The 23,599-nt window shown below is 41.0% G+C and overlaps 2 protein-coding genes across 4 annotated transcripts; both read left to right on the forward strand.

Annotated features, from left to right (window-relative positions):
* Window positions 1-1,263: 1,263 nt before the first annotated feature.
* Window positions 1,264-4,942, forward strand: LOC102217119 (complement C1q-like protein 2). Its single transcript, XM_005810147.2, has 3 exons — window positions 1,264-1,598; window positions 1,686-1,820; window positions 4,203-4,942. The coding sequence occupies exons 1-3, from the start codon at window positions 1,319-1,321 to the stop codon at window positions 4,481-4,483; spliced, it is 696 nt and encodes a 231-aa protein (XP_005810204.1). The 5' UTR covers window positions 1,264-1,318; the 3' UTR covers window positions 4,484-4,942.
* Window positions 4,943-11,557: 6,615 nt separating this feature from the next.
* Window positions 11,558-22,427, forward strand: LOC111605761 (cerebellin-1-like). Of its 3 annotated transcripts, none has more exons than XM_023347117.1 (3): window positions 11,558-11,846; window positions 16,944-17,072; window positions 22,057-22,427. In XM_023347117.1, exons 1-3 carry the CDS (start codon window positions 11,600-11,602, stop codon window positions 22,335-22,337), a joined length of 657 nt encoding a protein of 218 aa, XP_023202885.1. In that variant the 5' UTR covers window positions 11,558-11,599; the 3' UTR covers window positions 22,338-22,427. The 3 variants fall into 3 exon arrangements, with proteins under 3 accessions (XP_023202885.1, XP_023202884.1, XP_023202883.1); XM_023347116.1 differs by lacking the exons at window positions 16,944-17,072; window positions 22,057-22,427 and adding exons at window positions 11,938-12,066; window positions 12,502-13,237 and having other exon boundaries at window positions 11,562-11,846; XM_023347115.1 differs by lacking the exon at window positions 11,558-11,846 and adding an exon at window positions 16,548-16,855.
* Window positions 22,428-23,599: the final 1,172 nt, after the last annotated feature.

Genomic DNA, 23,599 nt, shown 5'->3' on the forward strand with positions numbered 1-23,599 from the left:
AGTTTCATGATAGTTTTAGAGATGCCTGACTTGTCTTCCTTTTTTAATGTTCCTTTTAAATACAAGTCTCTCTAGGAACATTTTGTTTCTCCAAGATGTCTAAGTGTGGACTTCAGTCTGTCAATAAAGTTTGATTTGATTTAAATTAAATACAATTGTACTGAAAGTGTTGTGATAGAAAACATCAATAATAAAATGTCTAAAGCATTAAGTGGTGTGAGGTGATGTCAATGATAATTTCACACACAGTCTCGCTACGACTCATCATCTCAGTCCAACGCTCCAACAAACTCTTGTAAACGGCATCATAGAGAAGCATGGTGGTTAAGACATGCTGAAGAGGAACTTTTTTAAATGCTAGAACATTGTTAGAATCAGACAGACGTTGTCAGAAATGTCTCATCTGGTTCCAAGTGGAAAAGAACCAGGTTGTTGCTCAGTGGTCCAAAGTTTTCTTTTCACATGAAAATGTTTCCTGATGTTTGTTCCAGCTGGAATTTGAACTTTTCTCTTGTGATGCCAAATGTATCAAGACCCGATTCAATGACCATGATGTTACTGGACATGTTGACCGGAGCCCCATGGAGAATCTAAGGTGTTGTGTCTGGAGCAGGAGTCCTCCAGCTCAGGTATTCAGGGCCAGTTTTCTGCAACATTTAAATGTCTCCCTTGTTCAACACATCTGAATTCAACCATGTGAGGCTGACGATGCCAACCACAGCAACCTTTTGAAAAATCGCCCCATCATTGGAATGTGGCAAATGGGAAAATGAAAACCTAACATCATACCAAAGGAAAATAAAGCTCTGGTTTTTGCACCAATCGCAGTCAACACACGTCTCTGTCGTTCCAGGCTGTCAACTAAATTCCACTGTGTTGTATCAAAACCTAAGCTTGTGTTTGTCTATCTTCTAGTGAAACTAAGCTATACTTACTTCTTCCCTGTATCAGAGTAATCTCTTGAAGTGTTATCTTCACAAGATGCAGCGACTCACTAAAGACGTGTTCACACAGAAACGATTAAAAGGTTTTTTGTCATTCAGGCTCTGTGTTCACAAGAATCTGAAGTATATAATTTTCCTCATTATTATGATTGTCACTTTGAATGAAATTTATATGAGCATCTCTATGTCTGCCAACTCCATTAGTGCCAACATTGATTTTCAAGAAATATTTCACCATCGCAAAAGCACTGATAAAGTAAACGGAGCATTCACAGCATGTTTTCCCGACAGTTAACCATTAATCCTGAAGCTTTATAAAAGCAGCAAACAGGATCAAGTCAATTAGAATAATAGAGACAGCATACAGAACCAGGATGACTTTCAGTGTGTGGTTGTTAGTGTGTTTCTGTGGTTTAACTTTGGGCCAGGAAGGTTTACCTCAAACAGAAGTCGCTTCTGAAATCGGGTCATGCTTTCCTGATATGTGTAAGTTCCTCAAAGAGTTTGGAGCCATGAAAGCTAAACTAGAAACTGTGGAAACAAATCTGAAAGAGAAAAGTGAAGCCTTGCAAACAAATCTGAAAGAGAAAAGTGAAGCCTTGGAAACAAAGCTGAAAGAGACCGAAAGCCAGATTCTGGTGCTTAAAGAGAAAGGTAAAGTCTTTTTTTATATACTGGCTTAGCACTTTCTCTGATGATTATGAAACTGATTAAACTATTTTTCATTTATATTTTATCTAGAAGCTAAACCACTCAAGGTGGCTTTCAGTGTTGGTTTGCCAGGGGATACAGCAATTGGACCTGTCAACTTACTCACAACCTTAGTCTACAAAAGAGTAATAACAAATGTGGGCAATGCCTACAACCAGCTCACAGGTAAGTCGATTTGTTCTTTTCAATAATAACTATATTTATAAATAGCTTTTTTTCCCCATCTTCTAGTAGGATGAAAATATTTTAAAAATTTACTTTGTTTATCAAAAGATTTTGTTACCTGTCCAGGAGCAAAAACAGTATTGTGAATTCCAATTTAAACATGATAAAATCTTTCTTCATAGTTATGGGAGATAACTATGATAGGGTGACCAGACGTCCTCTTTTTCCCGGACATGTCCTACTTTTCAGACCTAAAAAGATGTCCGGGGGGAATTTAAAAATCGTCCGGGATTTTGGTCAACTGCCTCAAAACACATTACATAGCTTACAGTGCATTGTAGGGCACTGCGCACGGTGCTGCGTGTCACGTAATCCCTGAGCCGCGTCAGATGGCTGTCAGTACGCCAACAACATGCGAATGCGCAAATGTATGTAGTTTTCCCGCTTTTAGACTTTCTGTCCAGCACCCCCCCCACCCCGCAGGTTGTCCGGGTTTTCCCAAAGTAAAATATGGTCACCCTAAACTATGAAGATGGGTGAATATTCATATCATGAGCTTGATTGAAAAGAGTCTGTCAACCTATTTCTTTTCTACAATTTCTAACATAATTTCATTAATTATTCAGAGTGGTGTGAGCAGGGTTGTAAATGGGATTCAATTGTAGCATGCCTAATTAGCAAAAAATTAAGGCAATGAAAACAGTTAAAAAACAATAAATGTTTTCTGACAAGTTATACATTTTTTGAACAACTGCCTGACTTTGGTTTGTTCCATTTTGTAATAAGTAAGGTCTGCCTCCTTAAAATCCGGTGACTATATCTAATTTTATTTTATGTGCGAATTAGTCAGTAACATCCTGGTGTCAGTCAGCGTGCGGTCGCGCCTCGGTCGCCATGTGCTCCAGTGCGATCTGATCCTCCGGTGTGCAAATACAGAACATTTAAATTTTACCTTCCAACATATCCAAACCTTCTTCCACTGTTTGATGCTTACAAAGACAGTTTCTGGTGCTATAACAGGCGATACATCAAACTGTCTTTCTCCATCACTATGTTCCCTCTACTACAATGTTTCTCAAACTTTTTCTGGCTGAGGACCACTTAACCCATGTAACAAACACTCATGGACCATCTAACCTGAAATTGTCCCAGCGATAGCACGTCTTACATATGAAATTCAACCTGAAATAAAAACATAAGTCTCTTAACTCACTTATTGTTGTTTTCTTTGTTCATCCTAATGAGAACAGTGATGCTGTTTATAAATGTGACTGGCCGCGACAAAGCCATGAGCATGAAGAACCAAATATTTTGAGTTATTTACAGATTCTGAAAGTGTCTAAGCTTTCCAATTATGTCAAACACATGGAAATAAAAAATAAGTCATTCTTTACTACCAAGTGTTGTGTGCATTATTAACATTTAGGGCTACTTGTGATTTAGAAGCACAATAAAAAATAGACTTGAGCTGCTTCAGCAGAAACAAAAAATCATGTTCTGCACCATTAAATGTAAAAATGATCCACCAATTTCTATCAATTCTATTTATTTATAGTATTCTGTCTAATTTAATCATTTTTAATTAAATAAAAATAGCAAAACCTGTGGATTTCTAAGCAGAACATCATGAGCAAGCAAAGTCATAAAAAGCAAAGAACAGTTCTCACTAACTGAGTCGAGTCCTACTGCTCACCGCTTAGATTCAAAGGAATCCAATCGTTAGTGAACAACAGCAGCTGTGACTCAACTGCCTCTGATCATATAACATTCCTGGAGTTGTTTTCTTTCCACCGGTATCTGCAGTTCGTCTTTCATTTCGAGTGACCTGATTTTAAGCCAGTTTTCTATTATTATTTTTAACACTATTCTTTGGTAAGCTAGCTGTAGCGTCGTAGCCCTCGTCACGGCAAATAAACGGTTGTTTACGTGCAGTATCTCGTGGACCACTATTGGTCAGGGGACCGCAGTTTGAGAAAGATTGCTCTACTACAATGCCATATTTGGACAATTGTAGACATGAAAAAAAAAAAAAAAAAAACAGAAAGAAGTAACAAAACACTGAACAAAATTTTTTATCTCAAATATTCTCCAGAAAAAATGAGGACATTTCTGAGATCCAAAAGTCTAAATTTTGCAACGACATTTTAAAGTTTTTCTTAGAAACTTTCAGAGATTAATCTGAGAAGTTTAATCTCTGAAAACTTAATTCCCTGAAAAAACAATTTCATAACTATTTATGTTATGTTTTCATTCCCTGAAAAAACTATTTCAGGGAATGCAAGCCAGTATGTAATACAAAATTAGGAGTGTAAAAATTTTTGGAACAATAAGTCAGAGTTTTTGACAAGGCAACAGAATTTATTTGACTCAATGTTTCCACAGGTATCTTTGTTGCACCTGTTAGAGGCATGTACTACTTCTCCTTCTTCTATCATGCTGGTGGATATCAGCCTGTGAATCTCTTCCTCATGAAGAACAATGAATATATTCTGGCGAGCTCTGATCACATGACTCTGTTTGACGGGGCTGATAATGGAGGCAATGCTGCCTTCTTGGAGCTGCAGCAGGGAGACCAGGTCTACGTCCAGCTGAAGGCAAACACACATGTTTGGGGAAACAGCTACACAACTACTTTTAGTGGCTTTCTTCTGTACCAAATCTGAAATAAGATTGATGTGATCATTTGAATGACTTGAACCTACTAACCAGACAGTGTGCCAATGCCATGGTTAATGTTCTCGAATTATAATTAAATTGAATGAAAATGATCCATCCAACAGAACTTGCTTTCACATAACATGAACGTCACCCTGGAACATCAGTGAAGGCCTTACTTTGAAGAAAAAAGCCTTGCTAACAAAAATATCAGAGGTATAAATGCCAAGAAAAATAAAATATGTATATAGATACATGCAAAAAGCCATCCAGAAAAGCAATAAAAGGTTTGAATTTATGTAATTCAGGATTTTTCCAGAATTATTATTTTTTTAATAAAATCTGAGGGAACATTATGGTTTTATGGTGTTTTAATGTGTGTATAAATGGATTTAAGTTTGTTGATGAAGCTTGAATTGACATGAACAGTAATTACAGTCAGTCAATAAATAAAAATATGCATTCCAGTGAGGCTCATTGTCAATTTAAAATGTAATGTGGTGTAATATTCAAATTTTGAATTTCATGTTTTCATTAAATGTAAGTGGAAAATCATAATTAAAAGAAATAAAGGCTTTCAAACATCCATCTATGTGCAACTAGTCTACATAATGAGTTTCATTTACTAATAAAGTTTCTGATTAAATGGACTTCTCAATAATATTATAATTTATTGACTGGGTCTGTAAATGAAAGATAATCTAAGAAAATAAAAAATGTACATCTCAAATTATTTTCATTATTTTTTACCAAACCAACTAGAATATGACTGAGTGAACCTTAGACCAAGACCAGGTTGCACCAATCTTGGCCACATTAGTTGCCAAAAAATGCTGCCTTTAACTGGCAATGACACTGATAATTAGGCACTGATGTTCCTCCATACAAATAGGGGTGGGTTTATACTCGAGTGTGTGTGTGATAAACAAATACAAAATTATAACTACTAATCTATAAATACTCTTTTTACAAAGACCACCAAAAAAATCGACAAAGGGAATAAACATGATCAAAGTCTACCACAATGCTATGAAGTTGATTACCTGCGATTCGCTGACTTTAGCTATAAAAACATAAATAATAATCAAACCTGCCGATAACAGGCTCATGACAAAACATACACTACAAGGAATACACTTAAAGAAGAAAATGAGAACCTCAAACAACAACTGTATAACATCACGTTGAATCAAGCTTAGTCATAAGAGGCTAGCAGTTAGCTCCTCAAAATATGCAGGCGAGTAGCCGAAACGACCATGATATTTTAAAATACAGAATGTAAATACAGGGTGAGTCAAGTGCAAATCATCAAGAAAGTGTGATGGATAGAATCCTGCTTGAGGAGATCAGGGAGGAGCCACATGCACATGCAATGTGCTGCGTTTTTACAGTCTGATTAACTTCTGAGCCCTTATTTCCTCAATAGGTTAAACTATCTTCTCCTCTATTTACACTATAACAAGTAGATTAACACAACTTCATGTTGTGCATTCTTGTTTGGCTTTCTCTGTGCTGTATTTATTGGAGACTTATTGAATGCACCACAGAAGCCCGAGCCTGACCTGAACAGCGAGTAAATGACTTTGGATCAGCCCGGCCTTAAATTTGGGTCCGTTTCGGTTCTGCCTGTAAATTTAAAGTCTTCTTAACAGAGAAATTCCTGATAGTGTTACCTACGCAAAATGGAATGACTCACTGTTGAGAAAAAATGATTATTTTTAGTGCTTAATACAGTTAATCTTACAGCATGTGTAAAAGTTATATTCAATACTCTTATTTGGAACAGGTTTTGTCTGAGATGCGGGATGGGGCCGAATGAGCAGGCATTCAGACAAGCAGGGGCCCCCCGCTGTCACACAGAGCCATAAAATTAGCATTCCGATGGGGCAGAAGTACGGGAGTTTGGGGGAAGAGACTTCAGAGGTATCTGCGAAATCTCATCTCAGGGCCTTTCGGCGCCAGGGATCCGCCCATACCAGACAGGGATTAGCATTAAGTGGTCCGCCCTTTTGCTTAGACAAAAACCAGACGGCCCTCCAATCTTTGCCGTAAATCAGGGAGGTTCTTAAGTTTCTCTGAGTCCCTACGGGAGTTTCTAATTGGTCGAAGAACGGAACACCTTAATAGAATATATTAAATTGAAGAAACACCCACTCAGTATAAAATTTCGTGTCAGCGCTAAAAATCCAGAGAGAGGCCACTATTTTTTGCTTTTTGCATGGGCTCTCTCCAAAGACGCGTCTTTGCCTTTTTTGTCTGTCTTTGTCTTCGTTTGTCTTCGTTTTGTTGATCTGTCTTCTCTGTCTTTGCCTGTATGGGAAAATCAATGCATATCTCTGTACCTCTGCAGCTTTGTTAATTGATTCATGCGTTGCTTTGTATGGGATTAAACTCTGTGATCTGTGACGTCAACGCGCTCTGTTGTTGTTTCACTTTCTCCAGCTGCAGCACCGCCCGCTAGGGATCCCGAGACTTTAAGGAAGAAAGAGCCAAACGTTTTGTCCAAAGTTAATGTTAAATTATTCTTCCTTAACACTCACTTAGGATCATTCCACACAGAGACATTTGAAAGTGGATCTAAAACAGGTTTTTTGTTGTTCAGTCCGTGTGTCTGTACGGATCCAATGTTTTGAGAAACCAGGTGAGAGACTTTTTTTTTTTAAATACTGGTTCCATCTCTCCCTGTGTGTATGCCAGTCATGTGCAGAACATTTTCAGCAACAAGACAGTTCAAAGTGATTTACATCATAAAAAGTTTTAGTGAGAACACCAGCAGCAGCATCCTGGACCAGCTGCAGCTGGAGGATTGATTGTTTAGCAGTGTCGTAGTAATCAATACGACTGATGAGAAACACGTGGATGAGTTTCTTTAGATCTTTCCTCTAATGCTGGAGATGTTCTTCGGGTGATAGAAGGCCGATTTTGTTACTGTCTTTATGTGACTCTGAAGGTTCAGGCCAGAGTCCATCACTACTACCCAATTTTGACCCTGGTCTCTGGTTTCTAGCTGTAATAACTGAAGCTGTGTCCTGACTCTAGATCTTTCCTCTTAAGGTCCAAAGTTGATAACTTCAGTTCATTTTTTTCTTTGCTTAGTAAACATTTCCATTGATAATAAAACTTTAAACACTTTCTGCATATCAACTTCCTACTTAAGCTCTAACCTCTTTCATATTGTAACAGCTTGAATTTATTTCCTAGTTTTAGTGAGAACAATGTTCTTGGTGTCTTCCAAAACCACAATATTGTTTCATTAAGAATAATCCATGTAATAATAATAATAATAATAATAAATAATAATCAAAACACTGTTTGACTCTGTCCTGTCTCATCTCACTAGAACACCATTGAACCAGAGGTAAACGGGTCTGGAGAAAGTGACAAGCAGCATTTCTACTCCCTCTTGTGTTGACAAGTTGCAACTGCAACAAAAACATCAAATAGTTCTGACAGTGTGGGAATGAGGAAATGTACTGCTGCCTATCATCATGTTACCCAAGTATTAATTTACAAAATATTCACCTGCATATTTTCACCAGTCACAAATGAAAGCCTGTTGCCTTTTCCTCAACAGTGTGAAGCAGATTCTCAGTCTTTTACCCGACTGTGAGGAGATTAGCCTGTCAGGTTTTCTCTTTGTTAGCATTCTGGACATGGAGATGGTGGTTCTGACTGAAGTTGGAGCTGACTGCTGTGTGAGGACTGGGCACAGTGAGTTTTGGGATGTGGGCTAAAACCACGAGCTCTTTGTTTAGAAAATGATAAATTTGAGTTTCGCGAGATTTGTGTATATGTGAAAGGCTGCAAGACTTGATTAAACAGAGAAGGATCAGAAGCCTCGTGTCCTGTAACTGTCAATGTATTTTGTAGTTATGTTTGTAATATTTTGTAAATTTATTGCTTATGGTCTTTTAATTACATAATATTTTGATTTAGAGTGGACGACGGAAAATGTATCTGTTAAAGACCTCCGAGGTTGCAGGCGGCCACGAGGTAACGGTTGTGAAAGCATGAGTCACTTGTTTGTCTGTAAACGTATCTATGTCTAAAGCTTTGTGTTTTATTTGTATAGTTTTCACGGCATTTAATAAAAAGCCCGTCTAAAGTAAGCCATGCCAGTGTTGTCACTTTGGAGCTAGACAGATTCACATTATCTATATAAAAAAGTTAAAATTTGTAGTATAAACATTACGGCACATATTAAAATATTTCAGGATTTCATAAGAGGGTCAAGAAAAAATCAACAAATATAGTCAGACGGTTTCCTGGGTCTGCTGCCTGTGGATGGGACAGCTTGTGTTCTAGTTTAAACTTCAATGCAGGAAGGTTATGGCTGATTTTTGAGGTTAGGAAAAGGAGCAAAGCTGTTGGCTGAGGATCATAAGTAGACAGAAATTCTGGTAAATATTCTCTTTCTGTCAATAAATCCTGGAATTGTTAATAATTCAGATCTATGGCTCTAATGGTATTCATATTCTCCCAGGTGGGTCCCATTGACCTCCAGTCATCTTTGCATTTAACCTTTTACAGCCCCGTCACTCTACGGTGACACAGGATGTAACACAATTTACAAAAAGCAGTGAAAGTCAATAATCAAAGGAAACTCAACTAAGGTCAATTATTGATTTTTTCTTTTTCTTCCGCTTCAGTTCCTTGGAAACACAAGCAGTGGTAAAAAGACTTCAGGGTTTCCAAAGCTAAAACAAACACAAACACATCCTGTTATAGCTCAAAAAACAAAACCACTCCTGTCTAAACTCAAAGACTCAAAGACTACAATTACTAAACTCTCTTGCCGGCCACAAAACGAGGAAGAAATTAGTCAAAAGAAAATGGCACAGAACCCCTAACCGAACTCCCCATCCAAGCATTGGACCATACAGAAGTTCAAATGCCAGAAATGAACCAAAAATGAATTTACAGCCACACTGAGGCTCAGCTCAGCTGCTGCCGCTGCTTTGGGGGATTCTGAGGTCAGTTTTTATCAGAAAGCGCAGGAGCACCTACTCAACACAAGGGGGAGCCAACTCCCCACTGATCGCGTATTCATGAAATAAACAGAAAATATACCCACGGCTGAAAACCCCACCTGTCTAGAGCTGCCTTTGATTTATAATAACTGGAACATATGAAGCCCTTTGAGCTGCCTTGTTGCTGAAATGTCCTATGATAATTAACTAGTACAGAGTTATAGTTAACTAGACCTACAGTAACTAAATGATGAAAACTGAAGCTGAGAAAACATGTTCGTTTATTGAGACTCTTTAAGCTACAGCTGACAATAAATTAACAGCCATTAGGGAGCCGAACTTCTCATAACTAGCTCATTATGTTTCCTGTAGAGTGAAACAATATTCAAGCTACTCATACAATCACAAGTATCACAAACATTCATTAAATGCAGTATGAGGGGCTGCTCAAACCAAAGTAAAACTGTAGTTGTACTAGTGGTACGGTCTGAGACAGCACAGAAGATGTACAAAATTATGAAAAATGGAAAATTATGTCTGAGTTTTTGCTCTATATACATTTTCACGTATCCAGGAAATTATTGTGTTATTAATCTATTCATTCACTTACTATAAATTGCATATTTTAAACACCTTGCTTCAAGCAGTGAGTAAATAAAACGGCCAAAGTCCAGAGAAAAGTATTTTGTCAAAAAGAAAGTCTGATTCCTTGGAAGAATAAAAAATCAATAGTTAGACATGTTGAAAATGTAAACACTGGAGCTCATCATCAAAGATGAATCTTAAAAAAAAAAACAGAAAAAGAAACAGCAGATGTTTGAACCGTTGCTCAAACAGCAGTTTGAAGAAAATACATTTATATGTAAATGTGCTGAGGGTGTGAATACTTTTGGGCTGCACCACACAGCCAGTGTTACTCGACTCATTTCCTGTCAGACGCTTTATGACTTAAAGCAGTGGAAAATCTTTCAAAGGTGGATTCTGTCCAGATAACGGCAGATTAAAGTCCCACAATTGAGTAACTTGGTCAAACACGGCAAGTAGATCAGGAAAATAACCTTCAGTGGAACGGTGACTGTAAAAAAAAAAAAAAGACCCAGAGCTCCAGGAACAAAATTAAAATGTAATCAAATCATTTTACAGCCTCCACAAACGTGACAATAAAATTCACTCTGCAGATTTCTGTTGCATGTTTGATACTTGATGGAGTTTGATTTTGTACAACAAGGCTGTAAAGGAGGTGCATCTAAAAAAATTAAATATGAGGTAAAAAAAAAAAAGATTGTCATTTTAAAAAGTTAAACTCGTTTTAAAATAACATATTTCAAGCCTTTATTTGTTGTAATTTTGATGAGTAATGACTTACAGACATGAAAACCCAGAATTGAATGAATAAGATTTTATTTTTTTAAATTTTTTACATAAGATCAATGGGACATTTTAAACAGAAATGTTAAAACTTTTGAATAGTATTATTACTACAGACTGACTTCAGTGCAGATGAAACTTCTAGCTGAGTAAATAAGAGACAGACAGGAACACAGCCGTCTCTTACAGCAACACTTTTATTGTACAGGTGTTGCTGCTTATTGTTCTATAATATTCCACCTCACTACACCAGTATTCATAAAACAATACCTGACAGAGATAAAAAAAAAAAAAAAAGCTTCTTGCCTTTAAATTTCCTGGTAATCAGACGGCGTCCAGACTTGGTAATATTGTTCAAAATGACTGGCTTTGTTAATGAAACTTTTTAATAGGTAAACAAAGCAATATTATACTTGTTGTTATAAAACAGATGGGAATATTTTTATCTGCATGAATCTTTTTGAAATTAGGGGTGTGGTGATATAATTTTATCCTTTTCTCTATTTTAAACTACATTCAATATTTCAATTATTGATTTAGATACAGAATTGTATTCATGATGATTGTTACTCGGCATGATATTTTCATGTGTATCTCTATGAAAACTTAGTGCCAACACTGATTTACAAAACATTTTCAACTCTGCAAAAGAACTGAAAAATAAACAGAGTATACACAACGTGGTTTTTCAGTAGTTAACCATTAACCAGATAACTTGAGGCTTTATAAAAACACCAAACAGCATCCAGTCAGTCAGAGTACTAGAGGCAGCGTAACAGAACCAGGATGACTTTCAGCGTGTGGTTGTTGGTGTGTTTCTGTGGTTTAACTTTGGGCCAGGATGTTTTACCTGAAACAGAAGTAGCTACTGAAATCGAGTCATGCTTTCCTGACATGTGTAAGTTCCTCAAAGAGTTTGGAGCCATGAAAGCTAAACTAGAAACTGTGGAAACAAAGCTGAAAGAGAAAAGTGAAGCCTTGGAAACGAGACAGACGGAGACTGAAAACCAGGTTCTAGAACTGAAGAAGAAAGGTAAAGTCTGCTTTTGGACATTTGAAAGACATATATTATTAAAAAAAAGGAAAAGTTTACAGCTATTTTTATACTTTTTGTTTTATTTTAGATGCATCCAACATAGCATTTAGTGCTGCAACTGGTGGCAGTGGAAGCATTGGACCCTTCAACACAGACACAATCATAATCTACAGAAAACTAATAATCAATGTGGGCAATGCCTACAATCAGCACACAGGTGGGTCATTCTATTATTAACAATATTTATTGTTACACAGAAAAGAGGGCTCTAGCCCTTGTTTTCCATTCTCAACCTATGTGTCAGATGTGACGGACGCGCTTGATGCATCAAACGCTCCAAAATCTTCAAATCACGCCGTGCTAGAAGCTCAAAATGCACCGTGATGAACCGTGAGGTGCCTCGACATACACCGGACACGTCTGATGCTGAAAGCGCATTTGATGTGAACGCACTATTAAGACTGAGAGTAAGAGCATATCCAAGGCTAATGCTAGCCTATCTGTGCTGATGGACAGCAATCCATTTGGTCAACAGCCTATGCATGCTAGTCAGCGGCCTCTCCAAAGTCAACGCAATGAGTAACCTCCTTAAATAAAAAGACTGAATCGTGTTTTATAATATTTATTAAACCTAAATCTTGTTTTTCCCCAGGTATCTTCGTTGCACCAGTTCCAGGCATATACTACTTCACCTTCTTTTATCATGCCGGTGGATCACAAATTGTCAGTCTAGCCCTTATGAAGAACAGCGAGACAGTTGTGACAACCTCTGACCACCAAACATCACATGATGGGGCTGATAATGGAGGCAATGCAGCTTTGCTGCAACTGCAACAAGGAGACCAAGTGTACGTGCGGATGTATGCAAACAGTCACATCTGGCAGAACGATTACCTCACCACCTTCAGTGGTGTTCTTCTGCGTCCACTCTGAAATAAACTATATATGCTACGCTACTATACGCTTAACGTATAAGCTTTTAAATAAATTTCTTGTCTCCAAACTAAATTTACTGTTAACAGCCCTCGAGTCATTTATTGTGTAAGCACAAGTGGGAATGAATCCAGAATTCAAATTGTACCCGATGAAGAATGACCTTGGAATATTTTCTGCAATAAACCACTAATGTTTACAATTTTTCTTTACCTCTGACTTTCCGTCGCAATTCTGACATTTTAAAAAACGGTTGAGAAAACAGAAGATTGTCTACAGGACTTTTTATTAGCAGATTATGCGAATGGATCTGACTGTACTTATATATGTTGTTGTTGTTGCAACAACAAAAGGCCTAAATCAATGTATGGTTTCTCTTAAATGACTGAATTATTCACTGATAAAAATCTTTATGCCTCTCAAGACTTTGTAATTAAACACATTCTGCAGAACAAGCCTGTTTGGATCTCATTTGTAATTGGTTTAAAGTGGGGGGCGCGCCCCCTGGGGGGGGCACAGTGACATTGCAGGGGGGGCGCGGGAATCGGTATAGATGAATAATAATAAAAAAAACAATTACACAAAAGTGTTTCACTGTAAAGATGGTTTGTAACATCGTTTGGTGGAGCTGCAGCAGGGAGACCAGGTCTACGTCCAGCTGGTTGAAAACACACATATTTGGGGAGGTAGTCACGGAATTACTTTTAGTGGCTATCTTCTGCATAAAGTCTGAAAAAACATTGATGTGATCATTTGAATGACTTAAAACTACTGACCAGACACTGGCCGTGGTTAGTGTTTTTCAATTTGATTTGCTAATCCGTTGCAGATTATAATTAAATTGAATTAAAATGATCCATCCAGCAAAACTTAGATGAGCATAACATGAACGTCACTCTGAGACATCAGTGACTTTGCAGAAAAGAGTTTTGCTAACAAAAGCATCAGTGGTATAAAAAGTAGAAAAGAAAATGTATGTTCATGCAACAAGTCATTCAGAAAAGCATAAAAATGTTTGAATTGTTGCAATTCCAGATTTTTCAGAATTTTACAATTATAAATATAAATATCTGAGGGGACATTATGATTTCCATGGTGTGTTTTAATCTGTGTATAAATGAATTTAAGTCTGTCAATAAAGCTTGAATTGATCTGAACAGAAATTACAATCATAGTCAATAAAAGAATTTACTTTTCATGTGATTTTTATTTATTGATGGAAAAGCTTTAGCAAGCCAACCTGAACCAACTAGAAAATGAATAGATGAACCTTTAGATCCATATCAGGTTCTGCCCACGTTGGAGTCATTAGTTACCAATAATCACTGTCTTTATCTGGCAATGACATTTACGTCACTGTTGATAATTAGGTACTGATGTTCCTCCATACAAATATCTCAGTGCCAGTGGGGGAATACATGCGAGTTTGTGTTTGGTTTCTACAGAGATAAATAAAACCTGAAATGACTTTTTAAATCTAGAAGATGTCACTGCAAGTGACGCAGTTTCAACACAGAGTCGAGACAGTTTGGGAAATGTGCCACACACCCAATAAGGCCCATCAATACTCCTAGGCATTTTAAAAAGCAAAGGTCAAGCACCAACAGTATTACTCACAGGGCCGTGCAGAGACCTTTGGAGGGGCAGGGGCTCAAAGTTAAAAAAGGGCACATTGAACAAGATCTTAAAACACCGTGCAACAACATAGCAACAACCCATATTAATCAAGAATTTGATTGGATCCTATTATATCGTTACCATCATGTGGAGACAATGCAAAGCAAATCTAGTCTCTATTTTCCCCAACAGGTATAAAGTTTCTGTTTCTGCTGCTGACAGTCCTGGAGGGCTGAGCTGATCTGAGACTGTAGCTGTTAAACAGACCAACAGACCAGAGGAGGGAAGGTCAAAGGTTATGAAGTTATGAAATAATGTTACCATGGCTACAATATGGTGTAATTGTCAGGATCTGTGTTTTACTGTGTTTATTTAGGGTTTCCTGTGTCTTTGAGTCTCCGTGTTGTCCTGTCTCACCCTTGATTGTTTCCCAGGTGTGTCTTGTTTCTGTGATTACCCTCCCATGTATTTAATGCCACCTGTGTGTCTGCGTCTCTGTTGGGTCCTTGTCTACCAACAGTCAGTCATTTGTTTTTTCATTCATGTCCATTCGTGTACCTGTGCTACCAGTGCTGAGCTTTGTTTTCCCACTCTGCTGTGCTGACAGGGTTTTGGACTGTTTGGAACATTCAGACATTATCATCATTAAACTTTGTTTTTTCACTTAGACCTGCATCCTCAGCGTCTGCCTCTCCACCTCACCCCGCACCTCATGACAGTAATCTTTGTGTTTATTCACAAATACATCACAGCAAATAACCAATAATCAGTGATTATTGGTTACCACTGATTGCACCTGCCTGATGTCTCACTCCCAATAAACCCACACAGCTGAGAAAATCTAGTAAACAATGTTCGTGTCTCTGAACTACACAATGGTCAAAACTATCCATCAATGGGATTGAGCAGCCACCTAGTGGTGAAAAATTAAAACTACATACTAAACACCTTGTTAAAAGAAAACTAAATTATAAAGCAAATGTTTAATTGTCTTTTGTACTCTTGTAATTCCACAGAAGATATTTTCTTAAAGGTCCTATGGATCATGTAGATTTTGGTTTAGAAATTTTGGACAGACCTTTTGGTCAGCAGAGGTTTTCTCCTTGAATGTCTTACATGAAGAGCATTTCAAATGTCAACTTAATAAAATCAAACCTGCATTACTTTAGATGTAGTTCAAAGTTCTCTTGTGACATCCTGTCTATTTCTCAGTGAGATGATGATAATGGAGTCAATTGTTTGGTTTATTTTTGCACCAGTCGCAGACAACAATAGCTTTCATTGTAAAATGTTATGATAATATTGGCATAACTTCATTTGATTTAAGTTTGAGATCGATTCTAGTCAGATTCTGTGTTCGTGTCATTTAGTGTTGCACTGCCAAAGTGTGTGTATTTTGTTTTAAGAGAAGGTGGATGTAATATCTGGCACACGCAGATGTGCATGCCGACATATGTGACGTTACAGTTGCACATTTGTTGTTCTACAGTCAAAAGAGAAACTAGAGATGGAGGCACAACGTCGTCTCTCTGAATTATTGACTTTATCAGCTACAATGAGCCACAAGACATTACATTAACTATGACCTATTGTTTGTCTTATCAGGATTATTGTTTATGACAAACGTCAACTGACCTCAATAGAAGAGAATCGAGGAAAGATGGTAAGTAGAAGATTGTGTATCTTAGTGGTGTTGACTACAGCATGGATTCCCAGGGGATGACTTATCTATAGATGGATAAAGATATGATAGAGCCAAAATCAAAGGAGCACAATAGAAAATATCAACACTTTGATACTGTAGCTTCAGCTGTATGTCAAGCTTGGCTGCATTTCATATATTTATTGGTCAGCTGTTAATTTTTAACTGTGTATTTTGAGCATTTAATCTCATTATACAGCTGATTGGTTCACTGAAAGTGTCATAATAATAACTGTATTGTTGTTGAAACAGATTCTAACTTAACTATTTATATGAGCATCTCTATGTCTGCCAACTCCGTTAGTGCCGACGTTGATTTTCAAGAAATATTTCACCATCGCAAAAGCACTGATAAAGTAAACGGAGCATTCACAGCATGTTTTCCCGACAGTTAACCATTAATCCTGAAGCTTTAAAAAAGCAGCAAACAGGATCAAGTCAATTAGAATAATAGAGACAGCATACAGAACCAGGATGACTTTCAGTGTGTGGTTGTTAGTGTGTTTCTGTGGTTTAACTTTGGGCCAGAATGTTTTACCTCAAACAGAAGTCACTACAGAAATCGGGTCATGCTTTCCTGACATGTGTAAGTTCCTCAAAGAGTTTGGAGCCATGAAAGCTAAACTAGAAACTGTGGAAACAAAGCTGAAAGAGAAAAGTGAAGCCTTGGAAACAAAGCTGAAAGAGAAACAAGAAGTCATGGAAAAGAGGCAGAAGGAGACTGAAAACCAGGTTCTAGAACTGAAGAAGAAAGGTAAAGTCTGTTTTTGGACATTTTAAAAACATATTTTACTAAACAAATGAAAAGTTTACAACTATATTTATACTTTTTCTTTATTTAGATGCAACCAACATAGCATTTAGTGCTGCAACTGGTGGCAGTGGAAGCATTGGACCCTTCAACACAGACACAACCATAATCTACAGAAGACTAATAATCAATGTGGGCAATGCCTACAATCAGCACACAGGTGGGTCATTCTATTATTTAAATCATACATTTCTATATTTGAATACCTGTAGTATCAGAGTCACTAGGGTAGGAGTTCACAAACTCTCCTACTGCGGATGTCCAAGACTTTAAAACACAATATTGTTACAACTCCGTCAAGCCGAAGGGCAATAAACCAATAAACAACAACCAGACTGAAGTTAATTATTAACAATATCTATTGTTACACAGATAAGAGAGTTATTCATTAAGTTTATCCATTTGTTGTCAATCCAATAATGTTCGACCTGAATTTAAACACCACTTCAGGTGAACAAACCCACATAAACCACTAAAATGATTAAAAACAATGCATACCTTCATCTCCTCCATGGGCTGCCACCTTATCGTGGTGGAGGGGTTTGAGTGTCCCAATGATCCTAGGAGCTATGCTGTCTGGGGCTTCATGCCCCTGGTAGGGTCACCCAAGGCAGACAGGTCCTAGGTGAGGGACCAGACAAAGAGCAGCCCGAAGACCCCTTATGATGGACAAGAACTTTGGACTTGGTGTTCCCTCGCCCGGACGCGGGTCACCGGGGCCCCACTCTGGAGCCAGGCCTGGAGGGGGGGCACGATGGCGAGCGTCTGGTGGCCGGGCTTTTACCCATGGAGCCCGGCCGGGCTCAGCCCGAAGAGGAAACATGGGCCCCCCCTCCCATGGGCCCACCACCCGTGGAAGGGGCCAAAGGGGTCGGGTGCAGTGTGGGATGGGTGGCAGCAGAGGGAGGGGACCCTGGCGGTCCGATCCTCGGTTGCAGAAACTGGCTCTTGGGACGTGGAATGTCACCTCTCTGGTGGGGAAGGAGCCGGAGCTAGTGCGTGAGGTCGAGAGGTTCCGGCTAGAAATAGTCGGTCTCACCTCGACGCACGGCTCTGGTTCTGGAACCAGTCTCCTTGAGAGGGGCTGGACATACTTCCACTCTGGAGTTGCCCAAGGTGAGAGGCGTCGGGCAGGAGTGGGCATACTTGTTGCTCCCCATCTCGGCGCCTGTACGTTGGGGTTTACCCCGGTGAACGAGAGGGTAGCATCCCTCCGCCTACGGGTGGGGGGACGGGTTCTGACTGTCGTTTGTGCTTACGGGCCGAACGACAGTTCAGATTACCCACCCTTTTTGGAGTCCTTAGAGGGGGTACTGGAGAGTGCTCCTCCTGGGGACTCCCTTGTTCTGCTGGGGGACTTCAACGCTCACGTGGGCAATGACAGTGAGACCTGGAGGGGCGTGGTTGGGAGGAACGGCCCGCCCGACCTGAACTCGAGCGGTGTTCTGTTGCTGGACTTCTGTGCTCGCCATGGATTGTCCATAACGAACACCATGTTCAAGCATAAGGGTGTCCATATGTGCACTTGGCACCAGGACACCCTAGGCCGCAGTTCGATGATCGACTTTGTCATCGTTTCATCGGATCTGCGGCCGTATGTCTTGGACACTCGGGTGTAGAGAGGTGCGGAGCTGTCCACTGACCACTACCTGGTGGTGAGTTGGCTCCGGTGGTGGGGGCGAAAGCCGGTCAGACCTGGCAGGCCCAAACGTGTTGTGAGGGTCTGCTGGGAACGTCTGGCGGAATCCCCTGTGAGACGGAGCTTTAACTCCCATCTCCGGCAAAACTTCGAACACGTCCCGGGGGAGGTGGGGGACATGGAGTCCGAGTGGACCGTGTTCCGTGCCTCCATTGTCGAGGCGGCCGATCGGAGCTGTGGCCGCAAGGTTGTTGGTGCCTGTCGCGGCGGCAACCCTCGAACCCGCTGGTGGACACCTTCGGTGAGGGATGCCGTCAGGCTGAAGAAGGAGTCCTATCGGGCCTTTTTGGCCTGTGGGACTCCGGAAGCAGCTGATGGGTACCGGCGGGCGAAGCGGCATGCGGCTCGGGCGGTTGCTGAGGCAAAAACTCGGGCGTGGGAGGAGTTTGGAGAGGCCATGGAGAAAGACTTCCATACGGCTTCGAGGCGATTCTGGTCCACCATCCGGCGTCTCAGGGGGGGGAAGCGGTGCAGCACCAACACTGTTTATAGTGGGGATGGTGTGCTGCTGACCTTTACTCGGGACGTTGTGGGCCGGTGGGCGGAGTACTTCGAAGACCTCCTCAATCCCACCAACATGCCTTCCACTGAGGAAGCGGAGCCTGGGGACTCTGGGTTGGGCTCTCCAATCTCTGGGGACGAGGTCACCGAGGTGGTTAAAAAGCTCCTCGGTGGCAAGGCCCCGGGGGTGGATGAGATCCGCCCGGAGTTCCTTAAGGCTCTGGATGTTGTGGGGTTGTGTTGGTTGACGCGACTCTGCAATGTCGCATGGACATCGGGGGCAGTTCCCCTGGATTGGCAGACTGGGGTGGTGGTCCCCCTGTTCAAAAAGGGGGACCGGAGGGTGTGCTCCAATTATAGAGGGGTCACACTCTTAAGCCTCCCTGGCAAGGTCTATTCAGGGGTCCTGGAGAGGAGGGTCCGTCGGATAGTCGAACCTCGGATCCAGGAAGAGCAGTGTGGTTTTTGTCCTGGTCGTGGAACACTGGACCAGCTCTACACCCTCGGCAGGGTCCTGGAGGGTGCATGGGAGTTCGCCCAACCAGTCTACATGTGTTTTGTGGACTTGGAGAAGGCGTTCGACCGTGTCCCTCGGGGAGCCCTGTGGGGGGTTCTCCGGGAGTATGGGGTACCGGGCCCTTTGATACGGGCTGTCAGGTCCCTGTATGACCGGTGTCAGAGTCTGGTCCGCATTGCCGGCAGTAAGTCGGGCTCGTTTCCGGTGAGAGTTGGACTCCGCCAGGGCTGCCCTTTGTCACCGATTCTGTTCATCACTTTCATGGACAGAATTTCTAGGCGCAGCCAAGGTGTTGAGGGGGTCCGATTTGGTGGCCTTAGGATCTCATCTCTGCTTTTCGCAGACGATGTGGTCCTTTTGGCTTCATCAGATCGTGATCTGCAGCTCTCGCTGGAGCGGTTCGCAGCCGAGTGTGAAGCGGCCGGGATGGGGATCAGTGCCTCCAAATCCGAGGCCATGGTCTTGAGCCGGAAAAGGGTAGAGTGCCTTCTCCGGGTCAGGGGGGGTGTCCTGCCCCAAGTGGAGGAGTTTAAGTATCTCGGGATCTTGTTCACGAATGGGGGAAGAAGGGAGCGGGAGATCGACAGGCGGATTGGCGCAGCGTCTGCTGTCAAGCGGGCGCTGTACCGGTCCGTCGTGGTGAAGAGAGAGCTGAGCCAAAAAGCGAAGCTCTCGATTTACCGGTCGATCTACGTTCCCACCCTCATCTATGGTCATGAGCTTTGGGTCATGACCGAAAGAACGAGATCGCGGATACAAGCGGCCGAAATGGGTTTTCTCCGTAGGGTGGCTGGGCTCTCCCTTAGAGATAGGGTGAGAAGCTCAGTCATCCGGGAGGGACTCAGAGTAGAGCCGCTGCTCCTTCAGATCGAGAGGAGCCAGTTGAGGTGGCTCGGGCATCTGGTCAGGATGCCTCCTGGACGCCTCCCTGGTGAGGTGTTCCGGGCACGTCCCACCGGGAGGAGGCCCCGGGGAAGACCCAGGACACGCTGGAGGGACTATGTCTCTCGGCTGGCCTGGGAACGCCTCGGGATTCCCCCGGAGGAGCTAGAAGAAGTGGCTGGGGAGAGGGAAGTCTGGGCCTCCCTTCTGAAGCTGCTACCCCCGCGACCCGACCTCGGATAAGCGGAAGAAGATGGATGGATGGATGGATGGCATACCTTCATCGCATAAACCAGCACCAACAGTCTTCCTCCAAACCTACCACAGCCAGCAAACAGCTTGGGCCCAACACACACCTGGTCTCACACACAGGAAATTAACACTTGGCCACCATCCTCCCAGCTTCCCTTTAATGGAGGCTCAGGCTGTGGAGGGAGCAACACCTGGTGGTGCCTCCTGTTACAATATTACTGCCAAACGTTAGACTAAAGTACACCCAGTGTCGACTACTTCCTTGACGCAGGAGGCTAAATCTATTCTGAAACTAGCTACTGATCAAATTATTGATAGGAGCGTAACGATAACTGAACGGCTGCCGCTGTCAAATGAGAATTAGAGAACGCAATTCTGCTACCTTTGAAGAAGCTAGTGACTAGCATGCATAGGCTAGTCACCCACTAGTTTTTTTTTTACTTCCTCTGCTGTCCATTAGCACAGAAAGGCTAATATTAGCATTTTGTAGGCTAACTTGACTATGTTGGTCACCCGCGACTCGTACTTCTTACTTTAAGGAAAACGTTGTCAAGAAAAATAGTTTGCATATTAAATCTGTTAGCGTCATTCATTACATGCATTGACATCTGTTCTTTTGACAGTTTACTGTAAAACATGACATCAAGCATATAAACATGCTGTGTAGTACGCAGCTGAAGAAGCTGGCTTCCGATTCAGCAGGTGGCTAATGATACATTCACACCAAACGTATTGCGAGGGTCAAAAATGCGCCCGACGCTTCAAGATCAACGCGTGTGGACTTTGAATGCTGACGCTTGATTGTGCGTTCACCCCAAATTCATTTTGAGATTCCTGCGCATCTGGAGGCGCGTCGCGGGCGTGTCTGACGTGTCAAAGTGGCTCTAGCCCTTGTTTTCCGCTGCCAGCGTATTTGTCAGATGTGACGGACGCGCTTGATGCATCAAACGCTCCAAAATCTTCAAATCACGCCGCGCTAGAAGCTCAAAAGGCACCGTGACGAACCGTGACTCACGTTTATGTGAGTCACCACATAAACTTTGAATGTAAACCGGACACGTCTGATGCTGAAAGCGCATTTGATGTGAACGCACTATTAAGACTGAGACTAAGAGCATATCCAAAGCTAATGCTAGCCTATCTGTGCTAATGGACAGCAATCCATTTGGTCAACAGCCTAGGCATGCTAGTCAGCGGCCTCTCCAAAGTCAACGCAATGAGTAACCTCCTTAAATAAAAAGACTGAATCGTGTTTTATAATATTTATTAAACCTAAATCTTGTTTTTCCCCAGGTATCTTCGCTGCACCAGTTCCAGGCATATACTACTTCACCTTCTTTTATCATGCTGCTGGAACACAAGTTGTCAATCTATCCCTGATGAAGAACAACGAGATCGTTGTGACAACCTATGACCACAAAACATCACATGATGGGGCTGATAATGGAGGCAATGCAGCTTTCCTGCAACTGCAACAAGGAGACCATGTGTACGTGCGGATGTATGCAAACAGTCACATCTGGCAGACCGACTACATCACCACCTTCAGTGGTGTTCTTCTGCGTCCACTCTGAAATAAACTACATATGCTACGCTACTATACGCTTAACATATAAGCTTTTAAATAAATTTCTTGTCTCCAAACTAAATTTACTATGTTAACAGCCCTCGAGTCATTTATTGTGTAAGCACAAGTGGGAATGAATCCAGAATTCAAATTGTACCCGATGAAGAATGACCTTGGAATCATTTCTGCAATAAACCACTAATGTTTACAATTTTTCTTTACCTCTGACTTTCCGTCGCAATTCTGACATTTTAAAAAACGGTTGAGAAAACAGAAGATTGTCTACAGGACTTTTTATTAGCAGATTATGTGAATGGATCTGACGGTACTTATATATGTTGTTGTTGCAACAACAAAAGGCCTAAATCAATGTATGGTTTCTCTTAAATGACTGAATTATTCACTGATAAAAATCTTTTTGCCTCTCAAGACTTTGTAATTAAACACATTCTGCAGAACAAGCCTGTTTGGATCTCATTTGTAATTGGTTTAAAGTGGGGGGTGCGCCCCCTGGGGGGGGCACAGTGACATTGCAGGGGGGGCGCGGGAATCGGTATAGATGAATAATAATAAAAAAAACAATTACACAAAAGTGTTTCACTGTAAAGATGGTTTGTAGTTTCTTTTGTTGCCACCTGAAGTGTGACATAAACTTCAGTGGAGTTTGAAAACAAAATGTGTGAATAGATTTATGTCTGGTTGAACGATGTGTTGATTTATTTTTTCTTTTTTGGAAGGATTTTATTGTTATCCATAGGGAGGCCCAGAAAATCTTTGGGAACCACCGGTTTAAAGTCAAGTGTGTTTGATGAACATAAATATCGAGTCTGAACAGTTTTCTTGCATGTGTATTCATGAAGTAGAATTTTGATTGAACCATACAAAAAAAACCATCTCCAGCAGGAGGCGCTGTTGTTAAAGAAGAAAGTTCATTGCTTCCTCCTGAACATGCTGTCCTGATGTCCAACACCTAAAATTCAGTATTTTGCAAAGAGGAAACTATAAAACACACAACAGAGAAACATAAAGCTCAGCTTTTTCCACTAATCGCAGACGATCTCCGTCATTCCAGGCTGTCCACTAACTTTACCAAGAACTAATCTTGTGTTTCCCTGTCCAGTCCAACAGCACCAATATTATGTCTACAGTCGATTCATTATCCTCAAACTCTTCCACTGTCTAATAAACTTTTGCATAGATACGAAAAACTCTAACAAACATATTAGATATATAGTATATATATTACACTTTAATATATATAATCAAAGT

Source organism: Xiphophorus maculatus, chromosome 14, assembly GCF_002775205.1.
Source record: "Xiphophorus maculatus strain JP 163 A chromosome 14, X_maculatus-5.0-male, whole genome shotgun sequence".
Lineage (NCBI taxonomy): Eukaryota > Metazoa > Chordata > Actinopteri > Cyprinodontiformes > Poeciliidae > Xiphophorus > Xiphophorus maculatus.

Excerpts from the sequence above, each read along its gene's own strand:
- LOC111605761 (XM_023347115.1), top strand. The coding sequence starts at position 16,576 with ATGACTTTCAGTGTGTGGTTGTTAGTGTGTTTCTGTGGTTTAACTTTG. Across the intron at positions 16,856-16,943 it reads TCTAGAACTGAAGAAGAAAG|ATGCAACCAACATAGCATTT; the intron begins GTAAAGTCTGTT and ends TTCTTTATTTAG. Across the intron at positions 17,073-22,056 it reads TGCCTACAATCAGCACACAG|GTATCTTCGCTGCACCAGTT; the intron begins GTGGGTCATTCT and ends GTTTTTCCCCAG.
- LOC102217119 (XM_005810147.2), top strand. The coding sequence starts at position 1,319 with ATGACTTTCAGTGTGTGGTTGTTAGTGTGTTTCTGTGGTTTAACTTTG. Across the intron at positions 1,599-1,685 it reads TCTGGTGCTTAAAGAGAAAG|AAGCTAAACCACTCAAGGTG; the intron begins GTAAAGTCTTTT and ends TATTTTATCTAG. Across the intron at positions 1,821-4,202 it reads TGCCTACAACCAGCTCACAG|GTATCTTTGTTGCACCTGTT; the intron begins GTAAGTCGATTT and ends ATGTTTCCACAG.